This window comes from Aspergillus mulundensis (genome assembly GCF_003369625.1).
Source record: "Aspergillus mulundensis strain DSM 5745 chromosome Unknown scaffold_3, whole genome shotgun sequence".
Taxonomy (NCBI): domain Eukaryota; kingdom Fungi; phylum Ascomycota; class Eurotiomycetes; order Eurotiales; family Aspergillaceae; genus Aspergillus; species Aspergillus mulundensis.
The window spans coordinates 551,592-569,678 of record NW_020797891.1 but is presented as its reverse complement, the minus strand read 5'-3'; the positions used below and the strand labels follow the sequence as shown (position 1 = coordinate 569,678).

At 31.8% G+C, this 18,087-nt stretch overlaps 4 protein-coding genes across 4 annotated transcripts; 1 reads left to right on the top strand and 3 right to left on the bottom strand.

Moving 5' to 3' along the window:
* Positions 1 to 5,652: 5,652 nt before the first annotated feature.
* Positions 5,653 to 7,950, bottom strand: DSM5745_03967 (Hsp70 family protein; the record flags this gene model as incomplete). The annotated part of the gene is made up of 10 exons (XM_026745983.1): positions 5,653 to 5,849; positions 5,908 to 6,302; positions 6,351 to 6,368; positions 6,419 to 6,516; positions 6,575 to 6,668; positions 6,726 to 6,981; positions 7,030 to 7,195; positions 7,246 to 7,691; positions 7,754 to 7,824; positions 7,898 to 7,950. The coding sequence occupies 10 exons, from the start codon at positions 7,948 to 7,950 to the stop codon at positions 5,653 to 5,655; spliced, it is 1,794 nt and encodes a 597-aa protein (XP_026604979.1).
* A 271-nt stretch (positions 7,951 to 8,221) lies between these two features.
* DSM5745_03966 (uncharacterized protein) lies at positions 8,222 to 9,532 on the top strand (the record flags this gene model as incomplete). The annotated part of the gene is made up of 4 exons (XM_026745982.1): positions 8,222 to 8,327; positions 8,377 to 8,564; positions 8,617 to 9,079; positions 9,129 to 9,532. 4 exons carry the CDS (start codon positions 8,222 to 8,224, stop codon positions 9,530 to 9,532), a joined length of 1,161 nt encoding a protein of 386 aa, XP_026604978.1.
* Positions 9,533 to 10,109: 577 nt separating this feature from the next.
* DSM5745_03965 (uncharacterized protein) lies at positions 10,110 to 10,511 on the bottom strand (the record flags this gene model as incomplete). Its single annotated transcript, XM_026745981.1, has 1 exon — positions 10,110 to 10,511. The coding sequence occupies one exon, from the start codon at positions 10,509 to 10,511 to the stop codon at positions 10,110 to 10,112; it is 402 nt and encodes a 133-aa protein (XP_026604977.1).
* A 1,040-nt stretch (positions 10,512 to 11,551) lies between these two features.
* DSM5745_03964 (uncharacterized protein) lies at positions 11,552 to 12,031 on the bottom strand (the record flags this gene model as incomplete). Its single annotated transcript, XM_026745980.1, has 1 exon — positions 11,552 to 12,031. The coding sequence occupies one exon, from the start codon at positions 12,029 to 12,031 to the stop codon at positions 11,552 to 11,554; it is 480 nt and encodes a 159-aa protein (XP_026604976.1).
* Positions 12,032 to 18,087: the final 6,056 nt, after the last annotated feature.

The following is an 18,087-nucleotide window of genomic DNA, read 5'->3' as shown; positions in this document are numbered from 1 at the left end:
TTTTAAGCTGGCCTAGGGAAGCAGGAAGTAATATAATAAAAAATATATTATTTAAAAGTTATAGTACTTTAATAAGTGCTTTATACTAACTTTATATAATATTATATTTAAGTAATTATAATCCAAGTATTAAGTAAAAAAAAGGTAGTATAAAAGTATACTATTATTAGGGCACTTTTTTTAATTTATTAATATTCTTATGGTGTATCTAGTTTAAGGGTAGTATTATGCCTAAAATAAAAAAAGTCTTACTTAACTTAATATTTAAAGCTATATTTTTAATTATATTTAAAGCTATATTCTTAATTACATCCTTAACCACATTTTTAGCCGCATTTATTTTTATTATATTAGTATTCTTAATTATCTTAATTATACCAAATGCATTAATTATATTTATTATATTTATAAAAGCAAAAGTAAAGGTATTTTTAAAAATGTTTGCCTTTATATTATTTACCTTATCTATATCTCTTGCTTTGCCCGTATTATTTACCTTATTTATATTATTTACCTTATTCGCATTAGTTAGCTCCGTATTATTTACCTTATTTATATTAAAAAAGCTATTTTAAATAATATTTATTATTATTGCTGCCTTTGCCTCCGCCTTTTTAATTAAAAATAATGTGTTTTAGTATGTAATCTTAAAATTTAAAATAACCTTAATCTTTTTTATAATTTTTTTTATATTACTATTTATATAATTACTTTAATAGGACAGGCTCGCGGTTTTTAATTACCTTATATTTTAGTTTTTTTTAAAAATAATTAATATTATATAAAAGGCATTTATTAAGTATAAAATATATATATTATATTTTAGTTTAATACCCCAGGCTTAATAGTCTTAATTTAATTATTAATTACCTGGTTATTTACTATTTAAACCTTTAGGTTAAGCTAGGCCTTGGAAAATACTAGGTAATATTTAAAAATATTTAACATGTTATTTTAATTAAAAGGTACTAAAAAACACGCTTTTTCCTGCTAAATATTTTTAAAAATTTTTATAAATATATATTCCCTGGGCTAGTAAAAAAGTTAATATATTATAATATTAAAAAAAAGTTGCTATTAACCCTAGTAAAATATAATAATATATTTTTTTATATCCTATAATACATCCCTATTATTAAATATAATATTAATTTATTAGGAATAAATGCGCGTACCTAATATTAAAAAGTAATTAAAAAAGGTAAAAACAGGTGCGGATAAATCTAGGCAAGGTATTAAAAAAGTTTTAAAACTATTTTTTTAATTTTAGAACTAGCTAGGACAGGCTGGGACAGGCTAAAATAAATTAAGGTAAAAAAAGGTAAAAAAAATAATTTACCTAGGCTAGTAACCTTAATAACCTCTTAATTTTAAAAATTTTTAAAAGGTGGTAAAAAAATATTTAAGGCAAGTAATTTAAAAAATAAAGATAATTTTTATACTTTTTGCCAGGCTTTTATTAAGGTAGGTTTAAAATTATATAATAATAAGGGTTTAGCCCTGCTATATTTATTACTTACTAGCTATAAACTTTTATAATTATTTATCTTAGCTAATATTTATACTAACCTTTTTAATTTTATTTACCTAGGCCTGTTATTCCCCGGCTAGTTATTTTTTTTTTAATATAAAATTAATTTAATTATATCTTGTTTTTTTTAAACTCTTATCTTATATAGCAGCAAAATCTTATCCTATTATAATAGTAAAAAAAAAATCTCTAGCTATTAAAACTAATTAAAATAACTACTTAAAGTAAATATAAATATTAACCCCAGGTAGGGCAGATCTTACTATTACTATAATTATTAAAAAAAGGTAAATCTTGCTGCTGCTATAGCTACTAAAAAAAAATAAATATTATTATTACTATTACTACTAAAAAAAAGCTAATAAAGGTACCTAGTTTTTAATATTTTACTATTTTTAAAAATAACTTAAAAACAGCTAACTTTTTTTTTTTAATAATTATAAAATTCCTTATAAAACAAATATTTAAATACTATGTTTTAAATACTATTAAAACGCCAGTACCATAAACATAAATTTAAATTTTTAGGCTACTTTTAATAATTTAAAAGTAAATTTAAGTTTTTACGCCGCTTTTAACTATATAAATAATATAAAGCTGCTTCCACTATATTAAATATATTATTTATAAAAAAGAGTAATAGGAATAAAACACCCGCGGAGACTAAAACCCTAAATAATATAAAAAATAAGCCTAAAATTTTATAAATAAAGATAAATAGCCCTATTAATAAAAAAATAAATCTAGCTATAATTATTCCCTTTTTATTATAAATACCTAAAATTAAACACCCCCGTGCCTTTTAATATAAAAAGAAGTTTATAGCCCGCTAAAATACTTTTATATATTAACTTTAATAACTTTATTTTATTTAGTTTTATTATAACGCTAAACTAGATGTTATTATTTATAAAAAGCTTACTTTAACTAATAAAAAAAGTTTTAGTTTTATAAATATGTTTTCACGCTGTTATAATATATATTATAATTAAAAATTATAAATACTAAAGTAAATGCTTGTAAGTACCCTAAGCTATTTTTAATATTATTATAATTTAATTAACCTAGCTAAAATTATATTAAATTAATAAAAATAAAAACACGTGCGGAGTAACTAGTTATTTTTTACCTTAATTTTATTAGTAATTTTTCTTAAGTAAAGCAAAAGCTAGTTAACTATTTTTTTAAAGCCTTTTTTATTTTTATTTTTTTTTAAATATAGTACTAGTTACAAGATCTTATTAACTATAATAAGTTTTTAAAGTACGGCTAGTTTTTTATTAAGTATAAGTCCCTAGCACTACTGCCATCCTGCACATAAACTAATTATTATTTAAATATTTATGCACATCTAGCCGCGGAAATAAAGCTTTATAATAATCTATATAATATTAGTAACTAAACTTTAGTAACTGCATGGGAGGAGCTACTAAACTTTTAAAATTATTTAATAATAAACAAGAAATACACTAACCTAAATAAAGGTTATTTTAAAAAGCTATTATTTAGTAAACAGCCTAGTAAAAAATAAAAGCGGAAAGATATCCCGCCCCTAGTAATAAAGTATTTTTTAACTACCTTTTTAAAAAAAATATTAAAACTAATAGCTAAGAAATACTAAAATATATTTTTTATTTCCCCTTTTACTACTATAAACTATGCTACTACTGCTGCTAGTGGTGTTTCTTTATATTATAATATATTTATATAATAATTTCCTTAAGCTTGCTTTAGTTATCAGCGTTTAATAATATTATATAATATTAGGATAGGATTGGCGTTAGGTTAATAAATACTTATTATTTTAAGCTATATACCTATATAAATTAAATACCTTTAGGCTGGAGGTAACATTTATATTTATTTATTAATTCTAACCTTTATAGTGTGTTTATTTATAACAAAAAGCTAGTTTATAATTACAAAATTTACCTATAATAAATCTAGGGAACTTGTGTTTAGTAATAAAAATTTAGCTATTTTAAACTAAAATACTATAATATTTTTTATTTACCTTTAGTCTTTATAATTTACTTATTTTTTTTTATCCTAACACACCTGTATTTACCTCTAGCTTTATTTTTTAAAAATAACTACCTATGTTTATTAAAATACTTTTCTTTGTAATAATTAATTCCTATTTTTTTAAATAATAGTAGCCATGCCTTTATTTTATAATATATTAATATTTTTTTTTAAATAGCCACCTAGTATTATTAAAAAGACATTATTATTAGTTAAGCTTAAAAAAATACTATTACCTAAATTACTTAAAGTTAAAAAAACTTTCCTAAGTAAAAAGGTAATACTACCTAGCACTATTTTTACCTAAAGTATAAACTTTTTTATTAATCACTACCTTTTTTTCCTAGTCTAACACTATATTATTTAGTACTACTTTTAAGTTTTTTTTAATTACTATTAACTATAAAGCTACTAGCCCCTTAAATAACCCGGACTTTTTTTTAAATACTAGTAATTAAATTCTTGTAATAAAGTATAATTTTAAAAAATAAAATAATAAGGTTAATATATTTTTTTTATATTTATTTAGCTTTGTAAAACCCTTTACTTATACTTATTATTAATATTAATATTTTTTTTAGCTGGCCAATCCTAAAAATAATATATTATACTTTTTTAAATAAATTTATTATACTAAATAATCTTATTTAACTCCTGGAAACTATTTATTTTATATATTTTATATTAATAAAAGTAATGGCTATAAAACGCTTTATATTATTATATATAATTTAATATTTTAACCACTATATATATAATTAAATTATACATTATTTTAGTCTAACTTATATTAAAAACCTTTATATAAATAAAGGTATATAAAAAATACTTTAAGTAATAAACTTTTATAAATATTATTTAATATTATTTTAAGTGCACTAGCACTTTACCTAGTTTATTTATAAATTAAAAGTTATATATAGTAATATATATATATAGTTTAAACTACCTTAAAATACACCTTCCCGGGATAATAAAACTTATTTTCACAGGTATTTATACCCGTGGGTTTATTATTATTAGGTATAATAGGCTAGTAAGTTAAATAATTTTATATATTTAATAATTAATATTATTTACACGCTCGCGACGCCAGGGCGGAAGTAAAATATTTTAAAAATAATAAAAATAATAAGTTAAAAAATAAAAATAATAAAAAAATAGTTAAAATTAAAAAAAGGGTTACAGGTAATGGTGCCTCTAGTTATATAAATATTAATAATTAAGTTTAACTTTTTTTTATAATAACTTCCGTTATTTTATAAGTATTTTAAGGGTGGATATTATCTTTTTAATTTATAGCTTAATTTTTATTCTTTTTTTAGTATTTATTAAAACTAATATTTTTTAAGTTATTTTTTTACATAAAACCTTGGACGGGATGCAGCTGGTAAACTAGTTTTTTAATAATATAAAGTAATAAAAAAATCTATATTTATAAGCTAAATTTATAACTAAAAAAGTATATATTAAAAATTCTATTATATATTTATTATAATTTATTACTGCCCCCTTAAAAAGTATATCTAGCTATATATTTATATATTTTTACTAAAAATAAATAAAAAACATAAAAATATAGCTTGCACTTAGCTAATATATTACTAAAAATATAATTTAAAATAAATTTTTAAACTAAAACAACATGTAATATATTTTTAGTAAGTAATTATATTTTATTAATATTTTTTTATATTAATTATGCATATAAATTTTAAAAAATACTATAATATTATAGTTACTTATTATATTATTATAATGCTATTGCAAATCACGTGGTTACAATAAGACTACGCTGACTCCACCATATTCCCGAACCAGCCAACGGCGGGATGGAAAGAGTGTTGACTGCGAGCTGCGATTGTTCGATAGACAAACTGGTGCAGGTGATACCATCCACTTCCTTCTTATGGCTGGCCTACGCAGTACGAGCATTTCTGATAAAACTCTCTAGCTTGGCAGGGTGATAAGTAGAAGAAACACTTTTGGCATAACAATAGGGGTATCAATCTGAAACTATCGAGTTAATGGAATACGCGGTATCCTCAAAAAAATTAAAAAAAAAAAGACACCACCACACCTTCGGTCAGATCCTCCTAGTACTTCGAGCGCACACTTCCATACGAGACGCCATTGAACTCGAGTTCAAAGATCAAGGACGCCGAAGTCGGCGTCATTTTCAAAACAAACGGTATCCTGAAGTACTCTATCCCGTCGGAATTCTTCTTTCTGTCAAACAGTTCCTCCGGGATAACCCGTAGGTCGGCCTCGAGCTCGCACAATTTCATCGTTTCTGAAGATATACTTCCTGTGAGCAACCGTCGAATCCGATACACTGGGGGAAGACTTACCGGGAGTCATTTGTCTTGGTGCCACGTCGTCATGAGAGAAATAAAGCGGAATACGGAATACGTTCCTCTTATGCCGCTGCACCGAAATCGAGCTATAAAAGCCCATTCTGATGGGTTTGTTCTCCGAGACTTTGGAGGACTGATAGGAGATGCAGTGAGCTTCCTGCGATGTAGGTGTAGGTGGCTCAGGCATATCGGGAATCCGACGCACCTTTTCTATGTACCAATCCATCCCGCTGACTCTGTAGGTCTGCTCTAGAGGGTCCCAACGCTTTGTGGGATCGTCGGGACGATGTATGCTCGGAACGAACTTGATGTGGCATTCAACGCCGTAGTTGCGGCGGGCAATTCGAGATTCGACCTTGTTGCCCTCGAGCCCACGATGGACCGCCCCGCTGCGTACTGTTAGGCAAAGGTACCGATGCAACGTGAGGGCCTCATACCTGACGATTGCAGACCACCTAGTTGCAGTTAGTGATACTTCTCCTAGGCGTGAATTTGGTCCGCTTACCCATTTGGGGGCTGAAGAATGGCGAGGCCCGGATTCGCCGTACGTAACCGGTGGTAGAGATACTCGGATGCGCCAAATCCTCCCACAAGGAGGAGCGTCTTCGCCAATGCAGGTTAATGCTCATAATCATACTCTGCCTTTATGTCAATTGCTCACCTTGCAAGGCTCTTTGCCGACAGCGGCGATTTGCTGGGCAACCAACTGCTCGATTTGCAGGATGATTGGCTCAAAAATAGATTCGACGTCCTCACTAGAAATCCATAGTGTCTAGAGTCCAAGTTGAAGCTGGCAACTATAGTAAACTTACCTGCTCATCATGAAGAAGCCATCTTCGATCGGAATCGACTCGTCGTCCTCAGCGCCCGCAACGGGAATAAAGTACTCCATCTCGCCGAACTCGTCATCGAAATGGCCGGTGAAGTTGGGTTTGACGCGCTCTTGCCAGTAGGTCATTGCCGCCTCCTTGGACTTGTGCTTCAGCGCGTCATACTTCTCAAGCCCCATCTTCTGCTTGAGGTGCTCGTCGAACCGGCCGTCGAGGAGGACGGACCCACACACTGCGCCTAGATGAGGTGAGCACTGAAGCCGGGGGTGGAGTGAATGGGAATTACCTGTTCCTTCAGTAACCTCCGCGAGAACGAGCGGCTCGAGGCTCTTGATCTGGTAGGAGATGAGGTCCTGGCGTTGGTTAAAACGGGGAGCGTCGACTGGGCCAGGGTCTTGCTTGCTTACCACAGTGCCTCCACCGGCATCACAGACGGTAAACACATCGTCTTTCTGTTACCCGCCATCAGCCAAGCGTCGTACAACGGGCCCAAGACACATACCGCGATGGAGTTCGGCTGAATAGCTCGCAGGGCATAAAGCGCAGCGGCCTCCGGCTCCGAAACAAGCGAGAGATTCTTCAAATCAATACCGGCGGCAACAGCAGCCCGCATAGTCGAGTCCTTCGCCTTGTCCGACCATACCGCCGGCACCGTCAAAATGAACTGCGTGTCCAGCTCGTCAATGTCAAGCCCCAGCCGCCGCTCGAGAACTTGCTTCGCCTGCTGGATGAGCTGCTTCAGGTACAGCGCCGTAGCTTCCTCGGCAGTCTTGCCGTATTTTGCGAGCAGTGCCTTTGACTGCAGCGACGGCGTGTACTCGATCTTCTGGTCCTCGTCTAGAAGGAGTTTGATTCCGCGCAGGGCTTCGGTGAACTGCCCGACCTGGTAGCCCCATTGGATCTTGACGCCGCTGAATGAGATTGTCGATGGGACTTTTACGGATGTTCCTGGCTTGCTATTAGCTTTTTGGTATCAGGGGTCGAGGGACCAAGATGGCTAGGGTACGCACTGTTACCACCGCCCGGCCAGTGCGGGTGTACCTCGATGTCCTCGATTGAATTGCCGATTGTCCAGGCAATACTGCAGACATGTCGCGGGTTAGATCTCTCTTTGATTGAGAAGAGTTGGCTAGCAGTCTCGGATGGTAACCTACCCACTGAACGTGGTGCCAAAATCAATGCCGACCACAATCGAAGGGCCCTGCATGGTGACTCGGGTGTCAAGGAGTGTCGAGTGCGAGATGAATTATCACGAAGTGCTTTTTGTCGGAAAGTTTTCGCCGTCGGGACTTGGCCTTGACATATAGCATGCCGGCTTTCTTCTCCGCCGCGATGCGTGGCTAAGGTTCTAGATGTTGCGGTAGGTTCAGCCGGGTCTTGCGTCCTAGTTTTGGTGACCTCATTGATTGCGAAGCCAACAGTACATATGCTCTTATTTCCCAGCAGCTACAGTTCCACAAAGTCTGCAGCGAGCGACAATGTACTGCCCGTGGATCGGGACGCTCCAATGGCCGTGGGGTGCATCAGCCGGACTGCTAGCTGCACCTGAAATGCCGACTACCCGTCAAAGAGACTATCGCGATGGTGAGTCACGGTCTATTTATTCGATGTCTACTGACAGGGCATCAAACAGACAATCGCAATTTGCAGAGGAGGCTAGACGTGCAGGAAGAAAGACTAAAGGAGCTATCTGCTATAGGCGACGCTAAGCAGGGGGAGCTAGAGGCACAGAAGGAAGAAATAAAAGAGCTTTTAGCTACAGGGAGATCAAAGCAAAAGAGGCTAGACGCCCAGGATGAATCATTGAGGGAGCTGTCATATGTCGGTGATACTCAACCCACCACTTTCTACGGGATGGCTAACACCCATACAGCAATACCGCGCCCTAAAGCGACAGTCCGAAAATGCACAGAAACAGCACGTGGCAGACGAAGAGAAGATCCAACAGCAAGAGGAGCTTCTACGTCAGGCTCGCGCTGAGGCATCGATGCAAGAAGACGAGCACCGCAGGCAACTGAATCAGCTGTACGCGAAGCTCAACTCCGTCCAAGCCGGACGAAAACCACTCACCGATGAGCAAGTCAAGGACCATTTTCGCCGGCTAGTGCAGAACCTCGAGGCCTGGATCAATCACAACTTCCGAAACACTGAGAAGCTTGAGATGGCGATTCAGGGCGATGGAGCCCCCAGTACCTCGCCCCAGCGCCGCGCCTGGCTGCAAGCACACATCGCGTCCTTGGTGTTCCACCACATCTTCACGCCCTACCTGTTTGGACTGCAAGACGACAAAGGGGGCCACTTTCTCAGAGAGATCGGGGCCGGTGTCAAGCGGACAAGTGCGTCGTGTCCTCGGCGGGCCAAGCATAAGATACTGACGGGCTACAGGTTCCGAGTCGAGCTGGCAGACATGGAAAATAGCAACGAGCGTAGCCGTCAGTGACATGGCGCGGGAAAGCCAAGAGAGTCATTTTGCTGCTTTCATCGACTACGTGGAGAAGCAATTCGGCTCCGCTTCCTCTACTGAGCCGGAGGCCAGGAGACGACAGTTGCTGAAATTCCTCGAAAAATGCGCCACGTTCAAGAACGCTCTCACGCAGGAGCCGGAGGCGTTTTCCGTCTTTCTGAGTTGGACAGGGGCGGAATTCTCGGCCGATTCGATGACGCGCGTTGGCGGGGATGGAGAGGCCGGAGCGAAGGTGCGGCTTTGCCTTTGGCCCGGGATCTCAAAGCGAGTCGGTGATGATGATGAGGTGGTTGTTGAGCCGGCACTTGTGTGGACGGTGGATTAAGTTAGCACTAAGAAGGGTAAAGGTTCATAATGAACCTGTCCAAGGTTTTCAATCTAGCCCTTAGGGGCGCGACTGACCTTGGAGTAATAATGTGACTCGTGTTCCATTCCGTTAGTTCATGGCTGGTTAGCATTTGATCTGGTATTTGAGTCCGGCTTTCTTCTCTGTCGCGGAAAATGCAACATGCTCACCGGTCGAAACCGCAGAAGGGTGTCCAGTCAGTTTTGATTGCATTGCTTTGATATTATCAGGAGGGGGTTGAATCCAAGCGCTGCTCGCGAATGATGACAACATATATAAACTACTAATAAATACTGCGGCCAATCCGGCGCCAAAGAGGCCCAATCCTGAAGTTTATACAGTGTATTTAGAAACGTGGCGTTCAAGAGCGCGAGGGCTTTGTTTATTACATGTATCTACAATCTATTGCTGTTAATGGCCCGTGGTGAGAGGAAGAAACCTGATAAATTTGAAAAAGAAAAACTAAACAACAGTAATGACAGACATAGGCCAGCACTCAGCCCTGACTAGCATCATCCCCAGCATCTAAGCGAATTGCTCCAACAAAACACAACATTCACATCCGCGCTCCGTTTTTACGAGACATACCATGAACGTCAGCATGGATACCAAACACCCTTAACGTAATGGCCTTTTCCTGGGCAGTGAGATGACACGGCTCATTTGCGGCGGCGGCGGCACACAGCTTTTGCTGTGCGCGCTGGAAGACGATTCCCTCTTCGGCCGTCATGAATAGCGTCCTCTCCAGCAGCACCATGCGGAAATCAGCATGTGGGTTGGCTGCGGATGTGGAGGTAGATGTATTCGAGGCCGGGGCGTTCGTACCGGTGCCAGATGTGGTGGAGATGTTGGGATTAGGGCTGGAGGATTGGTTGGTTGTTGAGGAAGAGGAGCGGTTGCTTGCTCCGCCGGGGGTGGAAGTCTTGGTGGTGGAGGTAGACATGTTAGTTCGAGCCATGGTTGTGGATTTGGATCAGATGAACTGATGATTGGAGAGAGGCTGGTGGGATGGAGAAGTGAGTTGGGGTGGAGTGATGGACCCTTATATATTTGGCCAGAAGGAGATCTGAAAAGGTATAGTACTCTGCGAATGGGTTTAGGGCCACTATGCTGAAAGCCTTGGTGGAGTATGAACTTGATATAACAAAGGGGCGAAGAGAAAGGAGTAACAATGCTGTTTGTTTGGCGTTGTGATGTATGGGCTTTCAAGTTTTTGATAAGAAAGATGAGAAGATAACGAATTGACAATGACCTTTATTCCCATTGATGAAGTATTAACTTGTTAACGACAAATAGCGTAGGATCAAAAGTGACAATGTCCTTTGTTTAGTCTTACTCTTCGTTGTCTTGAAAATAAAGGTTGGTAGGCTGTGATTTCAGTGCCTGCGGAAAACGCAACATGCTCATCCGTTGAAAATCCAGAAGGGTGTTTCTCCTTGCCCAGAATGGCGCCCGCCCACTTTCATTTCCATGCTTTAATACAACTAGTATGGGGCTTCTTCCAAGCGCTGCGTGCGAGCCATGACAGCCTCCATAAGCTACCGATATACACCGCGGCCAATCCGGCCTCATTAGGATCAGACCCTTAAGCTTATATGGTGCAGTCAAGATAGCGGCTTACCTTGTACTACCTAATCCTTTACAGCAGGAAGCACTGCCGGTGGACTCTACCACGGTTAACGCAATGGTGGCCAGTGTAAGTGCTAAGGACAAGTATAGGTATAGTGTACGGTATCTAGGACAGGTTTGGACTATTGCACGTATTCGCATTTTAAAGATCTTAAAGGCTCGCAGTAGACAGAGGGAATCTGATTAACTAAAAGAAGAAATACTAAAAAATAAGAGTAACGACAGACGTGAGGTCGGTTAGCCCTCGGACTGGACTAGGTATGGTTGGATTATCCCCAGCACCACCCAAAGCAATCCCGCCTGCAAAACACCCCTTCACATCCACGTTCTATTGAAACGGGTGTATGAGAGACCTCGAGACCACCAGTCTTACCACCATTCCCAAGCGCGCCCGCCACGGGCCATAATATCCGACACCTTGTCCATGACGGCCATTTCCGCGTCGGTGAAATGGCTTGGCTCATTTGCGGCGAGGGCGACTCGCATCTTCTCCCGCATCCCTCGAAACATGATTCGCTCTTCGACGGTCATTGGTGAGGGTGGGCGCTCGACCTCCTCTCCGTCGGACTCTGGGCGGTCGAAGTCCTCTCCGTCGGAAGATGGGTCCGCTGCGGAAGGAGCTGAGTTGGAGTTGGATGGAGTCGAGCCCGGGTGGTTGGTCGTGATGCCAGATGCACCCTTGGTAGGGTTGCTGCCATCGCGTTTAGACGGGGCTTGGTTGTTTGCTGGGGCCGGGGGTGGGCGGTTCACTGTGGAGGGAGATTGGGTGTTTGTTTTGGAGGAAGAGGGGTTGGTTGCTCCGGGGGTGGAAGCCTTGGAGTTGGAAGCGGACTTCTTGGTTGGAGCCATCTTTGCTGTTTTGGTAGCAGGGTGGGCAAATGGTTAGATGGAGAAATCAGGCTTTGGCCGAGAATCAGGCATATTATATATTTGGGCAAGCAAAGAACTGTCGGTGAAGTTTGGACGTGATAATGACATTGAAAGGGGCTGAAATAAAGAAGTAACAATGCCCCTTGATTGCACCGTTGGTGAAGTATCAACTTGTTCATAAAACAAAGGGCTGAGACAAAGAAGTAAGAATGCCATTTATACGCTCTCGCTGTCGCTTGTGCTGAAATAAAGACACTTATAAGGAAAGGAATGATAAGCCATGAAGTAAATAAATTAACTAACTGACTATCTAAGCTAGGTGGTGGCTATAAAACATAAAGATATTTAGGAGCGCTAAGCACCCGGGTTATATAACCACAAGCAGTAATTTTTAATACCCCCCTTGCCCGGGGTAATAAATAAATAAGGTTATTTTAGTTTTTTAAAGTAGTAATATAAAATTATTTTATAATATAATAAAGTATCTTATACTAATTATTTAAATAAAATATTAATAAGCTACTTTTTTAAGTAACTTTATAAGTTTATTAATAGCTTGCTTTATTATTAGCATATATAAAAATTTAATATTTTTATTTAATACTTTTTAGTAAAAAAATAATAATAAATATTAATATACTTAAAGCGGGTGTGGTATTTAAAATTTTTAAATATAATAATTACTTCCTAGTTATTAGTATAAATAATTATAAGCTTAAAAAAATACACACGCGTAGGGTCTAGGCGTTTAATATTTAACTTAAAAAAAAAGTAATTAAATTTAAATAAGTTTTTAAGTTGCAAGCGCCTGCGCGATATACTTTAATTTAATAAAAAAAATATTATACTAAGCTAATGCTTTAACACCCAAGAAATTAAACTATTAATAAGTTTAAAAATATATTTAAATATTAAGGTTTTTTTTATTAAATAAGGGCCGGCCTAGTTAATATTAATATAGCCTTATAGGCCACCTTTATTAAATAAATAATATAAAAAAAAATAATATATAAATAGTAATATACGCGCTTAATAGTAATTAGGTATTTTTAATTTAAATTATACACGTACTTTATAACTTTAGAAACTATATAGGTAATATTAGGGTGCGTATAAACCATAAGCTAAATTAGGTATCCTATTATAGCTTAATAAAATACTATATTATTTATAAAGGCCTGGCTGTTATAATTTTTAAAAACCTTTTTTTTATAAAATAGTATAAAAAAAGGCTTGTAGTTCTTTAAGCTAAAGCACTTAAAAATTTTAAAAATATAAAAGTATTATAATAAAAATATTTTATTTTTATTTATACTAAATAAAATATTAATACTTAAGTAATCTTTAACTTAGCTATTATTTATTACTTTAAAAAGTTTTAAAAACTCCTGCTTAAAAGCTTTATATTAAGTGTTATTTTAAAAAAGTATAAAAATATTATTAATATATATAAAAATATATAGGCTATTTTTAATAAATATTAAATAATCTACATGCAGGCGTTTAAATCCTAAAAAAATAAGAATTTTAAAAAAAAATATACTATTTTTTAAGTAATTACTTAAGGTTATATATTATTTTTAATAAAAGGCTATATTTGCTAGCTTGCTTGTGGCTATTAAAAAGGTTAATATAAATTACCTTTTTAAGTTTTATATAAAAAAATATAGTAATAATATCCTAAAAATATAATTACTAACTAAAAAGTACTATAAGCGCGATAAATACCTTAAAAAATATAGGTTTTATTACTATAGCGTACACTTTATAAAAATTCTTACTATAGTATTACTTAAAGCCTTTTATAATTAAACATGCTTTACAAGTACCATCACGCTTAAGCTTAAAAACCTAGTAAGTTAATAATAGCTTTATATTTTTTTTAATTAATAATATGCTAGGTGCTATTTTAAAGTAGCAAGCATATTTTTTTATAACATGCTTTATACTAGAGTTTTGTATTTTTATAATTAAGCGCCTTTTTATATATTTAAGGTTTAAACTTAAAGGAATTAGGATTTTTAAATAACATAGTATTAAATAATTTAAATATAGCTATAATAATTAAAGTGTTAATTTAATACTAAATTTACTATATAATTTTATTAGTAATTACTAGGGGTGCCATAGTAAGAAAAGCAAGAAATTTATTTTTTATTTTAAAATTAATACTAAAAAACTAAATATTATTTATATCTAGCGCTTTTTTAAAATACTAAAATAGCTTTATAATATATATAAAGTATTTAAAAAGCTTAAAACCATAAATCTTGGCTATAATATAATGTTTATATTTAATAAAAGTTAAATTATATATATCTTCCTTATTAGGGACGTCCTCCACCGTAGGAAAAGGTAAATATTAAAAATTTAAAAAATAGTAAGTATTATTAAGATTATTTTTAGTAATAATTAAAGGCAAGATACCTATTACTTTATACTTTTTTATTTAAGCAGGGATTTTTTTTTAAAGTTATAAGTATTTTCTTAAATTACAGGCGGAGCCTTTATAAATACTTTAACAAGTATTTATATAAAAATTTAAGGTATAAATAAAGCTAATTAAGGCTATAGTTTATTAATATAATTATATAGTTATAAAAATTTTATAGGTGTATATTTAGCCTTTTTAATACTATTAATTTATTTATACTAATATATTAAGGTATTAAAATTATATAAGGTAGTTACTTAAGGTAACTTAGTATTATTAATTTTTTTAAAAATAATATTATGTATATATTTAATTTTTTTTATTTTAATATTATAAACTTTATAAAAAAAGTCTAAATAACTAATAAAGCGGCCTTTAGCCATGTAAAAATCTAGTTTTATTTAATACTTTTTTTTAAAAATAAAATACTAGTATTTATAACCTAAAGCACGCTACTTTAAGGTATTAAGTTATTTATTAATAAAAGCTTTATAAGGTAATATTTTTATATAATTATTAAAAATATAATTTTAAAAAAACATAATTATAAGAATAAGGTACCCCTAAAAATATTTAAAAGTTTAATATACTATTATAACTACTATAAGCAGCTTTATAAGGTAATAATTTTTAATTTTAAAAATACTATTAAGCTAAGAAATATACATAGGCACTAGGTCCTATATTTTACCTTTATTTTAAAAATATTTAGCAAGCGCGACATGCTTTTTAATATTATTATTATAAATATATTTTATATTAATATTATATTAGGTTTTAAAATATTTTTTTAAAAGAATATACTTCTTTAGTAATTTATTCTTATTATAAAGTAAAAACATCTAGTAAAAATAGGTTATATTATTTATAAATATTATAAAGTAATATTTTTTATTATATCCGCGTATAAAAATTAGTTTATAAATATTAAAATAAATAAAATCTCCGGGTTTTATATAAATCTTGTAGTAATTTTTTAATAAAAAATAATAACCTTTATTTATTAAGCACGGCTTGTAAAAATACTTAAGGCCGCCCTTTTTAAGCTTTAAATCTTTAATATTTTAAATAATTTAATATATCTTTTACTTGCTCGCGTGGGCCAAGTAATAATATATTAATTTAATAAGAATTAGCTTTAAATTTACTTTAAAATTAGTATTAAAAAATAGCTTTATTATAGTAATAAGTAAGCTATTAACCTCTAGCATATTTATAAGCTTTATAAAAAATTAATTAATTATATAAAAATAATAATAATTATTTAAAACCATAGCATACTCTTTAGCCTTACTATTTTATAAAAAAAATTTATTATTTTTATTTAAAAGTATTTACACGCCCGCCTTAGCAAGCTAGTATATTAAAATAAGATTATAAGCTAGCACAGGCGCTAGCTAAATATTTTTTAAAATAAAAGTTTTAATATATATTATTAAGTTTAAAAGTATAAGATTAATTATAATATTACTATATCTTTTAGTAAGAAAAGGCGTGCCTGTAGTGGTTTTTACCTTAATAACATAGGTTATAAAAAATATAAAATTATAGTAAAAAAAAGTTATATAATATAATAAACCTAAGTTAAGTATTTAAAAATAAAAATCTTTTTTTACCGTGTTATTATAGGCCGCTACATGATATTTTATATTAATATAATTAAAAAAAAATAATAAATTATTATTTACTAATAGTAGCTAGCGTTGCTAAAAAGCGCCTTACTATTATTATTATTATTATTAATAAAGGCGCTAATTATACATGTTACTTTAAACCTTGTTAGCTTAACTATTATATAGTTATTAACTAGTATAATAAGCTCCGGAGGGATTCCAGGAGTTATTATATTTATATAAGTTATATTTATTATATTTATTATACCCTTTTTAGCCATGGCCTTTAAATATACCAGGAAAACCGCGGTTAGAATAGCCTTTATGGCTTTATTTATAAGGGCTAAAAGTATAAGATATACCTTATAGGCCGCAAGAACCAGTTTACTTTGCTAATTAATACTTAAAAGGGAAGTAATTACCAAGAGCGCCGTGATAATAACATTAAATAAAATTAATATTTTTTATAGGCAAATTATTTTTAAAAATCTTGTTAATAATTAACTTCTTTTTATTTTTATTTTTATTTTTTTTATTTATTATATTTGCAAAAAGCATATTAAAAATTACTTTAAGTAACTTTTTTTTTATTTAGCAGCGCTGCGCGTACTATAAAAAAAATATATATTTTTTTTATTTTATAAATTATTAGATTATATAATATTTTTAACTAAGTAATCTAAGCTTTATAAAACTTTATATCTTAAATTATAGTAAAAAAAATAAACCTTTATTTAAAGGGGTAACTTAAGTTCTTAATACCTTAATTTAATAATAGTATTTTTTTATTTATTTAACTAAATAGTTTTATTTTATATATTTATAAGCTTTATTATAAAAAGCTTATTTTAAATATTATAAGCTACTACATGGCTGCAAGGCTTATAAAGGGCCTTAAGTAAGTTAAAAGCCTTTTTTAAATTACGCATGGTGTAAAGGTTTGCCTAAATAAATAAAATATAAGTATTTTAAAAAATTATAAGCACTGTAAACCTTTTTTTATTATATTTTTTTATTTTTTTATTATATATGTTTTTTAATTTTTTATTACATGTAATAATTTTCTCGCGCAGGCGTTTAATCTTTGCTATAGGAATATTAATATTATTATTAAGTTTTACCTTTTTATAATAAGTTTTTTTAATAAATTTATTATTCTATAAGTTATAAAGGTTAGGTTCTGCAGGCATTAAGTAATTACCTTAAAAAACCTATTAAAAAAAAAGTTAAAGCCTTGCAGTCCAATCTCCATGTAAGACCAATAAGTCTTAAAGATCTTTATTAATAATAAAGATATTAATAAAGGAATCTAACTAATAAAAATAAAGTATTTTGAACCCTATTAAATAATATTAAAAAAGTTACTTAAAAATTTAGGAAAAAGGCTGGCCTTAAGGCCACCTTTATAAACCTTTAAGTTATACTTAAGTTATTTTTAACTAAAAAATAAATATAAATTTAAATACTTTGCGCACGAGTTTTTATTTTAATTTATATTTAGGGCTTACCCTAGCCTTGCTTAATTAATAATTAAAACCTTAAATATTAATAACCTAGTTAAGTTATATAGCCTAATATAATAATAAGGTATACTAAGTTTTAATAACCTAAGGCTAAAGCTTAGGTTACTTAAGGTATTAATTTTAAATTAATAATAAATTAGCTTTAATAATATTAAATAAAAAAAAATTAGCCTTAATATTTTTTTTTTTTTAATTAAAAGGTTGTCCGCGACCCGCCGCTAAATTAAAAAAAAATAATAATAAAATACTATTATTATTATTAATATTAATACTAAACATAGCTTTATTATTATTATTTTTAACTTTATTAAAGTATTATTTAACGTATTAAATTTAGTATTTTATCCTTATTATTTATAACATTTTAAATAAAATATAATATTTATTTATAATTAAAAGGGGAAAGGCGGCACTTTAATATTACCTAGTATAAAAGTATAAATTATAGCGTAGTTTATAGTTTTA